Source organism: Fundulus heteroclitus, chromosome 20 (genome assembly GCF_011125445.2).
Source record: "Fundulus heteroclitus isolate FHET01 chromosome 20, MU-UCD_Fhet_4.1, whole genome shotgun sequence".
In the NCBI taxonomy this organism is placed as follows: domain Eukaryota; kingdom Metazoa; phylum Chordata; class Actinopteri; order Cyprinodontiformes; family Fundulidae; genus Fundulus; species Fundulus heteroclitus.
The window spans coordinates 32569751-32583206 of record NC_046380.1 but is presented as its reverse complement, the minus strand read 5'-3'; the positions used below and the strand labels follow the sequence as shown (position 1 = coordinate 32583206).

General features: G+C 38.6%; 1 protein-coding gene across 5 annotated transcripts in view; it reads right to left on the bottom strand.

Annotated features, from left to right (window-relative positions):
* The window catches only part of slc2a9l2 (solute carrier family 2 member 9, like 2), a 175908-nt gene that overhangs the window by 129854 nt on the left and 32598 nt on the right, over positions 1–13456 (bottom strand). For all 5 annotated transcript variants that reach the window (XM_036151857.1, XM_036151858.1, XM_036151861.1 and 2 more), the window contains 2 exons: positions 10579–10703; positions 8331–8476 (listed from right to left, as the gene is read on the bottom strand). In XM_036151857.1, coding sequence (XP_036007750.1) covers positions 8331–8476; positions 10579–10703 — 271 coding nt within the window. The remainder of the gene's footprint in view (positions 1–8330; positions 8477–10578; positions 10704–13456) is intronic.

The following is a 13456-nucleotide window of genomic DNA, read 5'->3' as shown; positions in this document are numbered from 1 at the left end:
AGTTTTGCGAGATCTCGCAATAACTATTGCAAGATCTCGCAAAAGGTTTTCCTACGTCAGCGAACCGGAAGTAAAACAAATGACCTGATCCACACTCATTACTGGTTAGTCACCACATAGTTGTTTGCCAACCGCCATTAAATAGAAAAAGAAGTTGTAAACAGACACAAAACAATGGAGGCGCAAACACGTCATCCATGGGAGAAGTTTATTGATTTCTATTTTAGTACTGGCCTGACATATAAAGACATTAAATCCGTACTTGGCTACAGACATGGACTTGACATTAGTGAGAGACATTTTAAAAGATTAAAAGAAAAAGTTTTCCTACTTCAGTGAACCGGACGTAAAACAGACACACAACACACAACAAAGTAAAAAGGATAAAACCATAGACATAATATAAGAGTAGACCCCGCACTGACTGTCGCGGCGTAGGAATTACGGTCTACCTGCTACCCTAACCTGCTGATTCAAGCTGAACACACTAATGATACCTCAGCACTGGGCGGCGTATTTTTGTTTAAATCGACGGACTATTGGCATCAGGGCTCGAGGGCTAACTTTTCACAAGTAAGATTAAAAGATATCGTTTATATTATAATGTTATTTTTCTAAGACAGAGAGATACAGGTCTACACGTTTTTGTGACTTAGTCTCTCCAAACTTGCATCTACTCCGTGAAGGCATCAGACCTTATTATTATATATATATATATATATATATATATATATATATATATATATATATATATATATATATATATATATATATATATATATATATATATATATATATGACGTAGGAAAACCTTTTGCGAGATCTCGCAATAGTTTTTTTTTTCCTCCATGTCCCTTTAGGGGCTCCGTAGAATTACCTACAAATTTGAAGATATATTTTCTATTGTGAGGCAATCAACAAGTAGGACAAAATAACAGAAAACTTCTGCATGCATAACTGTTCATTTTCCTTAAAGTTTATACTTTGTAGAGCCACTTTTGCAGCAGTTACAGTTTTAAGTGGCTTTGGATCAGTTTCTGTGAGATCACCACATCTTGCCACTGGGGTATTTGCCCATTTTTCAAGGCAGAACTGCTCCAGCTCCTGTATGTTCAAAGGTTTTCACTGGTGAATAGCGGTCTTCAATTCTAACCAAAGATTCTCAATTGTATTGAGGCTGGGACTTTGACTAGGCCATTTCAACACATTTAAATGTTCCCCTTTAAACCACTCGAGTGTCGTGTTAGCAGTATGCTTTGGGTCATTGTCCTGCTGGGAAGCCTCCATCCCAGTCTCAAATCCCAGGCAGACTGAAAGGTTTTACTCCAGAATATCCCTGTATTTAACTCCAGCCATCTTTCCCTCGACTTGGGCCAGTTTCCCAGTCCCTGCTGCCGAAAAACATCCCCATAGCATGATGCTGCCACCACAACAATGGTATGGCATTCTTGGGGGCATGGAATGTGTAGAATTTTCGGCAGACAGGTCCATACATATATTTGATTGTTTTCGTTGGTGGCTGACACGTCCAAAGATTTAAAAAAAAATTCAAAAGAAATTTCAAAACATTTATATATATATATATATATATATATATATATATATATATATATATATATATATATATATATAAAAAATATTTTGAAATCTTTCCACAGGTTTTTACAATTCGTCCTACATGTGTAGAGAACTGCAAAACTTGGCAGAACTATAAAACATATGGGTTTTTCGAGCTGACACATACACTTGTTATGGGACAGAGATCAGGGTTTTGTGACAACCATTTCAATAAACTAAATTTGCTGTGGTTATGCTACTTTGTAACTAATTTGGGGGTATGATTAGGGTTATTGTCACTTTTGAAGACTCATTTGTACCCAGAATTAAGCTGCTCTGCAGGTAAAGCAAACATCTTTTTTAATTTCATCAGGCCACAGGACATATTTCCAAAAAGTAAAGTCTTTTTTTATGAATTTGTAAACTTGAATTTTACTTTTTATTTTGCTTTTGGAGTAATGGCTACTTCCTCTCATGACTCACTTCTCTTTGGATAACGAAACTCTCCATTTTAAGCCAAAAACACGATTCTCTCTGGGACTAGATACAATGGCTGAACATTTTGCATATTATTGCTTCACAAATAAAACTTATAACCAAAGATGAATCAGACTTGTGGAGAACCATAATTCTCCTCCCGATATCTTAGATAATTTCAATTGATTTTTTCATCATGTCACACCAGGAAGCTGTGTATTTGAGAATAAAATAAAATAATATAGTAAGCTTACAAAGCCAACTCCATCTTTACATATTACTTGGAGGTATCATATTTCTTTATTTGATAAACCTTTGATTTCTGAGAAAGTAATTTATTTTTAATCCTGCCTCATTATCCTGGAATCAAGCTAATAGAAACAATTTGTATAATCCCAACTGACCTTAAACAAGAACATTAGGTCTGATTTATACAGCCCATGTTAATATCTGGTTTCAAGTCTTTTAATGGCAATTTGAAGGTGATTAATTATTAACACTGATGCTAAAAATAGCCAGAGCTGAGCAGAGAGCGGCTGAGCATAATGTCAACTTCTCGGGCATTGTGGGGAAGCCTTCCTGACGCTGTGCAGTTTATGACTGGTGCACTTTCCCCACCACCATTTATTGAATGACATTAGGGAAGCAAGTAAGGCCATTGTAACGCAAACAGGGAAGGGTGCATTTCCAGCTGAGCAGATATCTGACTAAGCACAACAGCGATTGACACTTATTGAATACAGCTTTGTCTCTAATTGAAATTTAAATTTGTCTTTCATTTAAAAGATTAAAATGCCTTTACATTTGATATTGAGGACAAACTTTAGGCCTCAAACTCTGTTTTACTGTCTTTAGCCATACTGTGGATCCAGGCCTTGTTTACTATCAAAGGGTGAATGATGTATTCTTTGTCCTTATGCTCGTCTTTTGATTTTTTTTTTTTTATTTTTTTTTTTTACACCTAAACATTATCAGACGAGGATATCTTCAGTAAATACAAAAGGCTGTTTTCACCTGATCATTTTCATTTATTGTCAGGCGACTGTGGCTCAGAGGGTAGAATAGCTGTCTTGGATTTCAAAAAGTTGTGAGTTCCATTCCAGCTTCCTCCTGACACATGCCAAGTAGCCCCTGGGAAAGACTGACATGTGAGACTAAAGACTAAACCTCAAATAGGTTACTGATGTGCATATCGTTGTGTGAACATGACTGGGTGTATGTGGCTCTAGTGTAAAGCGCTTTGACTGGCCTGCATGATTAGAAAAGTGCTTCATAAATTCAGTCCATTTATCATTTCAGTATTTGTTCAAGGAGAGAAAATATTAAGAATCGTAAGAAATCTTAATATCCATTTCAAGTTAGATGTTGGCAAAGTTGTTGAATAGATTTAGATGGATGTAAGACAAAACAGATTAGAAAATCCATCAAGTTGAGTTTATTTCTTTATGTTTGGTCATTGTTACAAGAATACTTTATTTTGCATATTAACACCAAGGAGTCGAGTGCTGGTCTATATGTGATACAGTTTGAAAACAATATAGGAGTGCTGTCCAGAACAATAGACATTTGTCAACAAACCAGACTTTACCCAAAATTGACTTGAGAGCAACATATGTGCACAAGATTGCAAGGAAAACCTTTAAATATATGCATTTTATGCTTTAAAATGTATAGCTTCTACACGTATTGTAATATCAAGTTTAAAGTCCAAATGTTTTGATATTTTCTAGCTGACTCTGAAAACATTGAAGGTATGAAATATCAAATATTTCATTCCTACTTGTAGTATATAGGATGCAGCCTATTTTCTTTTAACAAAAGGACTTTTTTATGAGTATAAGTTGACTGATTCACTCAAAGCGACCACAGCAGTGGTTGTAAGAATAAAGTTCATCAGAATCAGGAATTACTTTACTAATCCCCGTATGAAAATTAATCTTATTGACAAAGCTCCATGAAGAAGAAAACATCATGTCTAAAAATATAAGAGAAAATCCACTAAAATAAAACGAAATTCAAATAGATTGGCTACAATCAGGAACATTCTTTCTTTTACTTTTATGATCCTTCTATCAGCACTAGGCATTTCATAATGTCTGCAGATCACGTTGAATAAGTAACTGCTTTCTCACAACAATGACCCTGCATCTTTAGCCACAATAACCAGCCTCATTTGTAAAAAAAAAAAAAAAAAAATTCCACCATGTCTGAGCCAAATGCATGAGAAAGAGTTTGACTGCAGCTGCGGTCTGACTGCATATCACAGTTTTAACTTACCTTTCATCCATCATCAAGAATCAAGAATCTAGAGTCTATTGTCATTAGGTAACCGTAAAGAAATCTTGGTGAGACACCGGCTCAGAAATCACATATAACACAGACACAGATCAAGACATCCATGGAAAAACGAGCTCATAGAGAAGACCCTCAAAAATACACCACGAAAAGAAAAAGCTACGTTTTAAATTAAGAGTATGTGTAGCATTAACTTAAAGTGACCTTTTAGGGATAAACAAAACATGATAGTGGGGGTAATCTAAATGCAGACAAACTCACAGTGGCATGTCAGTCCTCAGAATAAAGTTTTGGCAGCTACATCCCTGGTAAAACATCTACTGACTGTGTGGAAAAAGTGAGCCTCGCACAGCCACTGCAATGCTTGCAAATATAAAGCGGCTATCCAGGTGAGTTGTTGGGAATAACAATGCATTGTCAGAACTGGAGGAATAAACAATCATGCTGCCCAAAAAGTATGTTGTTTTATTATAATTTGCTAGCATGATGATTTACAGTGAGATTGGGCTTGTGTCAGACTATTTTTAAATCCCTCAATAGGTTTTCCTTGTGTCAAATCCACTGCTGCCTGGAAATATTTCTCCTGATTTCCTCATCCTCGTTTGATAAATTGTCATTTATTTTTTCATTTTATAAACCTAAATTCAAGCTGCAGACTTTGTTATCACCATTTTTGCTTTAGGTTGACGGTGTGTCATGATGTAACCTTATCGCTCTTCGGCAGCTTTCTCGGTTTGTTTGTGCTTGTTTTTGGGAGGTTTTCCCCTACACACCTTTTAAAAAATGTTTTTCAATGTTGGTTATGAAAGTGAAAGTAACTATCGCCTGTGACCAGCTGAAACATTATTGAAAAGGAAGAGCCCAATAATGTGGCAAGTTCGAAAAGGGTCCCAATTGCTATTACTTAGTGAATTTTCCTTTAAAAACATAAACTGGTGCATTGTTGCATTGCATGTGTTTACATAAAAGAAATCTGCAACAACTGAATTCTGTTACTGAGTACTTTTTGGTAATGTAATAAAAATTAGAACTACCGTATATAAGGAAATAAAAACTCTGTTGTCCTGACAATCTCATGAAAATAACATCTTTTCAAGTTAGGAGATTCACACAACCCATGGGATGCTGGCAACACCTGGTGCATCTCTTGATGTTCAAGCAGCAAAGCGATTGTCTGAGCAATCAGTGTGATTAACAACGTCTGAGTAGCAGTCAGAGTCCAATCATCAAAATAACAGACTGCTATTTGTCAGGAGAATATTTTAACCATCTGGATTTGATCTGACAGACATAAGGTCTATAGAAATCTATGAATAGGTATGTGTGTTTGTTTGTGTGTGTGTGTGTGTGTGGGGGGGGGGGGGGGGGGTACTAGTTTAAGCATCATTGTCTGTCGTTATTACTGCTTGAACCTGATCAAGATTTATGTGATTTTCTTGTACATGATTCAATCTGTTTTTGACTCTAGAAGGATATTCACTGGATCACTGAGCTATCTTAAAAGGGCCTAGTCATACACTATGACTATTAAAAAACACAATAACACATATATTTATCTTCAAATAAAATAATATACGCCAAGCTTCTGTCCTGATAGTGTTTACTTTTACTTTTTTTAGCCTGAAAATAATTTTTGACGAACCCAATTACACTTGATCTTGGGCTTTTTCCTTTTCTTTTCGCACCTTAGTTGGGTGTTGCTGACTCTCTTCGCCTTATTTACCCATTATTGCAAGCAAATGCGCAATATCGTACCTCTGGTCACGTGGTCTTGTTATGGGATATATACACAAAAGTGCTTTGCTTACTAACAAGAAGAGCAAACACAAAAGTAGAGCAAACACAAAATATAAATCAGAGAAATAAAACATAATAACCCAGCAGGGCACAATAATTTAATCGGAAAATCTTTGTATGCAGCTACTGAAGAAGAAATTCGGAAAGTCATAGTTTGTGACGAGGTCCCTTTAAAGGAGCAATAAGTGATATTTCACCACTAGGTGGGCTGTTGAGCACTGTCTGTAGACCAAAACAAGATGCATATCAACCAAAACCTCTCTACTTCCACTCCAGCAGATGATGATCTTTTAAACTGTAGTTATTTTAGAAAAAAAATAGGTTATATGGTGCAGTTTGATGGTCCATTCAATGAGTTTTCATGCTGCAGAGATCCAGTCAGTATTTGTATTTTCTTTAGGGGCCACTCTGACAAACATTTCCTGGTCATCCATGTATCATTCAGATACATCAACCCAGACCGACTAAGAGAAGTGGAACAAATGGCAAAATCATGACGTTCTCGCATTTAGCTGGTGGCATATACACAAAACAGCATCAGTGTGGTGTTTGTGTTAATAATTTGCCAATCACAAAAAGCTGAATGTTAAGTTAATTTACGCTTGAATGCTGGACGATGCTAACCTGACTCAAGCCAGACGCATGTCGCTCCGCCTAGCTTCACTCACATACATCTGGGACCTCTCCATAGGAATTGCCTTTATTGAAGGCTGGGCCTTATCAAAACTTCTTGCATATGATTGGATAAGCCACTTGTCTGTCATCTTTATCGACGTGCTATTTCAACCACTCACACCGAAGCCAACCCGTGACGCTGATGAGAGCGACGCAGGAAAAAAAAAACTCTAGTGGCACGCGTTTTATTGACAGTGAGCTGACAGGAAGAGGGGGAAAGACAGGCGGCAAAGGCCTCCTAATATGGTTAGCGCTAACCGCTAACCGCTCCGGGGCGCGTCCGCGTCTGCTGCGGACGCGCCCCGGAAAACAAAACTTGCCAAATCCGGTCGGGAGAAGGGCAAAAACATCGTTTCCACCAACAAAAGCCTTCAGAGCCGTTCTCTGATGTTCTTTTAATGAAACAATATCAGATAGATTGGACAACACGGAAGAAATAGCAGCATCAATGTTAACGCTTGCTTCCTCGATGAGCCGCCATTGCTATCAAAACAGTCTCATGTCATGGTCGCGTCTCCACTACGTCACATCTATGAAATTCCAGCCCTGCGTCCTGATTGGCCAGACCATAAAATTGGTTGGAGAAATCACTTTCAATGGGCGATGTCCCAGATGTATGTGAGTGAAGCTAGGCGGAACGACATACAGCTGGCATGAGTCAGGTTAGGACGATGCATCCAGGTTTCAACATTTTAATATTCACAACTTTTCACATGCACTTTCACAGGCTCAATTGTATCACCAGCCGCCTTTACCGTTATGTTCTACTTGACTTATTTAATAGATTTCAAAGGAAGTCCTTCAGTCTGTATATCAGACACTGGAGAATAGAGCAAAAGCCTTTAGAGGGAGAATGAGCTTTCAAAGCAAGCCTAGAAATTATACAAATCAGAAGTAAAAAAATAAATAAGAAAGTCTTACGAAACTAAATAAAGAACTATGTCTCACAAAGCATAGAGAGGAGGTGAGAACATTGGTAATGTTTTTTCTCAGCTATAATTTGTCATGGTTAAGGCTCTGCCAGCCGGTAGGGAAAATAATTTACCGGTGGAAGGAGCCGTCACTGTGAGAAGAAAAAAAAGCGTGTATCTGTCAGAGCGATCAAGGGTTTATTGTGTTATTAATTGTTGAAGAGCTTAATGTAATAGAGTGAGAGAACGGATACCAGCAGCTACCTGCTCATTATGCACAGGCAGAGATGAAAATTATTCAGCAGATTCGACACAACCCTATATGCCAGTTTGTGGCTCGAGGAGAAATCCAAGTGGTGTTTAAATGGGGTTCACCCTCTGCCCACTGTTTACGCTATAGCCTGTCACTAACGCAGACCATGTGACCAGGGTGTGGAGATTAGATCAGCTCCTGGGCCAATCACGGAAACACAGCGATCACATTTACCGCTGCATTACTTTGAGGTTTGTGTGATTTCTACACCTCTTCTTTCATTTCACAACCTAATCACCCTCATCATAAAGTCTGAAACCCACTGTTTTCACATGAGGACATGTTATCGTCGATTTTCCACTGACCTGACCCAAGAGCTCGGGCAGACCCAGCACCTGTCCTGTGAACACTCCCAAGCAGATCAGGATGGAGTTGAACTGGCCGATGGACCCTCTGATATGTTTTGGGGAAATCTCTCCCAGGTACATGGGGAGGGCACTGAGAGATATACCTGAGGGGTGAAAAAAAAACACGAGTCGCATAACGGATTCAAGTTAAAAAATGCATTGAAACAAGTAAGAAAACGTGTGGCTACTGTAAACATCAACTAAGAATTGCCCAACAACATATGGGTCTCTACAGTCTCTCGTAGACTCTGCAAACCTTAGATCTGAGCCTCGAAGGACTGCAGGGAAGATGACCAAAGAGCTAAAACTGTATTGGTACCAGAGTGGCACCAGCAGTTAACTTAAGATACATCTGTCTGAGTCAGTTTGGTCTGATCACATTTGATGTGGTGTCATTTTAAATTAGGTTGTTTTGACTGAGTCAGCTACTCTAAGTCTGAGGCCATGGCGGATTGCCCTCTCTGTGCTGGCGGCCAGTCTCTCTTTCAAGCAGAGGAGTTTAAGTATCCTGTAGTCTTGTTCATGAGTCGTGGTAGGATGAAGTTTAGGGGCTTTGTCTACAGTAATGCAGGTGTAAATTATGAGCAAAAGCTCGAGATGCCGGATACAATCGGCTGAAATGCGCTTCCTCCAGAGGGTGACTGGGCTCAGATTTAAAGATAGGTTAAGGAGCGCTGCTATCCGGGAGGAGCTCAAAGCAGAGCCATTGCTTCTCTGCATCGAAAGCAGACAGTGGAGGTGGTTTGGCTATCTGATCAGGATGCCCCCTGGGCGCCTCCCTTTAGGGGGTTTCTGGGTGCGTCCCACTGAGAGGAGACAGCGGGGAAGACCCAGAACTTGCTGGAGGGACTATATATCCCATGTGGTTCTGGAGCTCCTTGGGGTGCCTCAGAATGAGCTGGAGGATGTTGCTGGGGGGAAGGATGTTTGGGATTCTTTCCCGGACCTGTCACCCCCGTTACCCAATCTTGGATAAGTTGAAGACACTAAATGGATGGATGGCTAAGTCTGTTTTGTCTGAGTCCATTTGTTCTGCAGCCATTTGGTCTGACCTTGTTCAGTGTGATGTTCTTCGGTCTGAGTCTGTCTGGTCTAAATCTGCCTGGTCTCTGACCAAAAGGCAATCAGGCCAAACAGAAGCAGATGTTTGTTCTGATGTGCTGGGATCTGAATATGTCTGGTCTGACTCAGTTTGGCCTAAGTCCATTTGGGCTGAGTCCCTTTCCTCTCCTGCTGTTTTGTCTGGATCCACGTCGTCTGATGGTCAGTTTCCTAAGACCCAAAAACGTTTTCGTCTACAGTCTGATGTCATTTTGTCTGATATCTAAGGACGTTTTCCAGAGATGTGAGGAGGTCTTAGGATGTATGCTGTGCAAATGGTTTTTAATTAAATTACACAAAATAGAGGACATTCAGAGGGTCAACTCTCAGCTAAAACTGAGGCAATTCTAAATGGTTTTAGTTCAATTTAACAGTTTAGTCACACAAAAATAGCTCTTCATGAATATCCACTTGAAGCAAGGAAGTTTATGTTTGTATGCTTTAAGGTTGTTGCTTTTTTTGCGGTTTGAAACTTTTTTGTTGTTGATGAAAGAATCTGAGTATAGACCCCATACACTGTTAGTATGAATATGTAAGTAATGGTTGCTGCCAACAGCGTACTGAAGACGTTCTCTGATTAAGGGCTGTTGTTACAATTTTCCTCTGGGATTTGGGGGAAGCTCTCAGAACAGAAGGCAATTAGAGCTTCGCTGCTCTCTGATCAACACAGAATTCATATTTGATGCGCAAATGATTTTGCACATCTGCCAATCTATATTACTTTTGCTCCGGATGAAGTTGCATCCAAAAATATTATTTTCTAACTTGATTTGCATCTTCATTTGTTCCTTTTTCTTCTTTCTTTCTTTTTTTTTTTTTTTTGCAGAATCAAACTAGAATCCTGGATCCTATTTAAGGTTGCATAGTTTTATAAGAAAGTTGAAGGTGTTTCTCTGTACGTATATGTTCTCAGTGTGTCAGCTGCAGGTGGATCTGTTTACCTGCGATACAACGCCCGGCTGTTAAATCATATTCTGGGCTGTATCCAATGGTTCACATAATTAATTAAACTTTTTTGCACTCTGTTGAACCAAAAAGAGCTGCTACATTTGTTATACACTAAGTTGAATATAAAAAAACATGCTTTATTTAATTGCACACTAACCCGAGTTCACCCCCATAATGATGCGGCCAATGATGAGCATCTCAAAAGATCTTGACATCTCGCCCAGTGACAGCAACAGAGCAGCTATCACAGCAAAGCAGTTGTTCAGCAGCAAGGTTCCCTTTCTGGAAGACAGTAGGACGATATAGACATGATGCTATTTGACAAATAAAAGAGGAGAACATCAGCTATAAAGAGATGATGGCAATGAAACCTGAACAGAATTCGAATCCAGTTATTCAAGTCCTTTGTTGGAACGTCTGCTGCGCTTTAATTGTGATAAAAGAAGGAGCACAGCAAGCATATCTGACTTCTGTCAAAATATTTCCGCAAGGCACTCAAAAGCAACAAGAAGCAGGGGTGAGAAGACTTGAGACAGTCTTTGTGGAAAAAAAAAAAAAAAAAAAGAATAACGACACTTTTTTGTGGCTTCAGAAGCACAAAAAGGGGATAAAATCCATTGGATGGGAATGATTCTTCAAGGCCAGCAGAGCAGAAACAATGTTGGCCCCTCATGTCAAGCAGAGGAAAACCCATTAATGGAGGATCCATTCAAATGCGTTTTTCCACATAGCCAGAACAACTAAAATTTAAACCATTCATTTATGAATAGATGTATACTGGTTTATGTCGCTGTGCGTAGAAATCGGAGGCGACCTGATCAACAGCCCGTTGGCCAGAGTAAGGATCAAACTAACCATGGTGCGGGTACGATGACACACCGCCTGTCTGCAGAAAGCCCCCTTCAGAAAAGCTGAAAGAATAAACTGACAGGGTTTTTTTTTCTTCACAAATTATGCTTCAAAGAGATTTCCACTAACTGTGGTTTCGGGCAGCTCTTGCAGACTTGTCACAAACTCCACTTTATCAAAGAGTTTTCCAGCTAAAGGGGCCGACAAATTGTTAAAGCTACAGAATTTCAGACAGGCTTATGAAAGTTAATTTCACTCTCAATGCGCTACAGCGCAACCACAGACTGACTCTCACATTTATGCTCCTTCCAGACCCAAAATGAAATTGAATTTTCTCTTTGAAACATCCCAGAGAATCAAAACGTATTCTAGCAGGTGACTCTTTTCAACCCTTGGAGGCCGCACATCATTACTGAGTGATCTAGAACTAACCCACCCAAGCAAGCTGTATCACTACACTCTTATCTGTTAGCAAACATGGACATATCTATCTATTTATTCTTTTATTTGTTTTTTACATGACTGAGAAGAGATCAAAGTCAAATTTTCTAGAATGGTGAATGGACTCTGATAAATTCAACATGATGTCAAGAAGTAAAAGTTTCATTTAATGTTTTTGACATAAAGGAACTGGAAATAAGTAATCTTTTACTGGTTACTTTATGGCACGTTACAGCATTTTGTCTTCCCGCAATTGCTTCAAATCATTTGCATGGTTAAAAGTAAAAAAAAATTAAATAAATAAAAAGAAAGAAAACTTAAACTAGTTTCCTATTGTAAGTCATCATCCTTAAATGACTCATTTTCTAATTCTTGAGTCAGTTATGAAGGTAATCTTGTTCCAATAAGATTTGTACAATGCACAAATCTTATTGGAACAAGATTACCTTCATAGTCAGTCTCCAGTTCACTAAGTCATGCATACAACAAACTCCATCACATTGTTCCTATATATATATTGAATATATCTATATATATATTCAAGATTCAACAAAGGTTTGTTCATATATGATTCATAACCTCATTTATAAAACATTTCATCCCGAAAAACTTTGAAAATTGGATTTCTTCCGAGTGCCCTCTGAGAATGCCTTTGAATGTCAACAAAATGGAACCAGCTTTATGGATTTGTATGAACCCATGTGTATGCATGGCAGCCACTTTTGAAGAAAAAAAAAAACAAAAAAATTATATATAAAAATTATTATATATATATATATATATACACACACACACACACACATTAAGCATTAAACTTGAAACCAAACTTTCAAACTAGACTAGACAACTTAAAGGTCTAAACAGAAAAATATGTGAACCTAAAATCAGAAGTCAAAGGAGCAGATGCTCGATTTAACTGCTGCAGCAGAAATGCTCATTGTGTGAGAGGCAGCCTCGTTTACATCATAGCAGAGTCGACAAACAAACAATGTGCAATGCTGTCTTCATATTGCATCTCTGTTATGACGAAGACTAATAGAAAAAAATTACAATAACCTTTGCTTTACTTGGGAACTTTTAATGAACTCCTTGTTCACTTTTCTTTTTTAAGAGTAGCTGTCTTTGATGTCTGCATGTGTCCTCCTTAGCTATTATATATTCACCCTGACATCTGAATGTCAGCCTGTCCAGGAAAACCACCTGGGCCACAGATGTCTAGCAGGGAATGCAAAAGACAAAATGAATAACTACAACCAACACAAGAGAAAAAAAAAGAGAGGAACAATTCAAGGTGAATCTTAGGGTGTTGTATAAGCCTCAAACAGAAAAAATAACAAAAAAATCAAAGCATGAAATCCATCCTTCTTCTACCCCCTGCTCTGAAACTGACGTCCTGATAATTAGTGGCCATTAGATTCTTTTGAATTGAAATTATTTTCAAAGCACAGGAGGTGACTGAGTCGAGTCGGAGTCAGTCCCTGGAGGGATTCTGGACACACAACTCTGCACACAAAGGATGTAAAACTACCTGACTTGCCCGAACCCTAGGAAACTCATTCCACTGGCTGTGAAAATGGATCTCAGTGTGCAGAATAAGTTGTCAAGGCACTTCTGGTCGATGAAAAGTAACTCCTTTTTTCTCCATCCCTCTCTAAACCTAAGTAGTACATCGCTGGAGGGATAATAAGTCACCATAAAATCATTTTCACATGATAACTGTTCTCTTGGGCTGAAGACAACAGGGA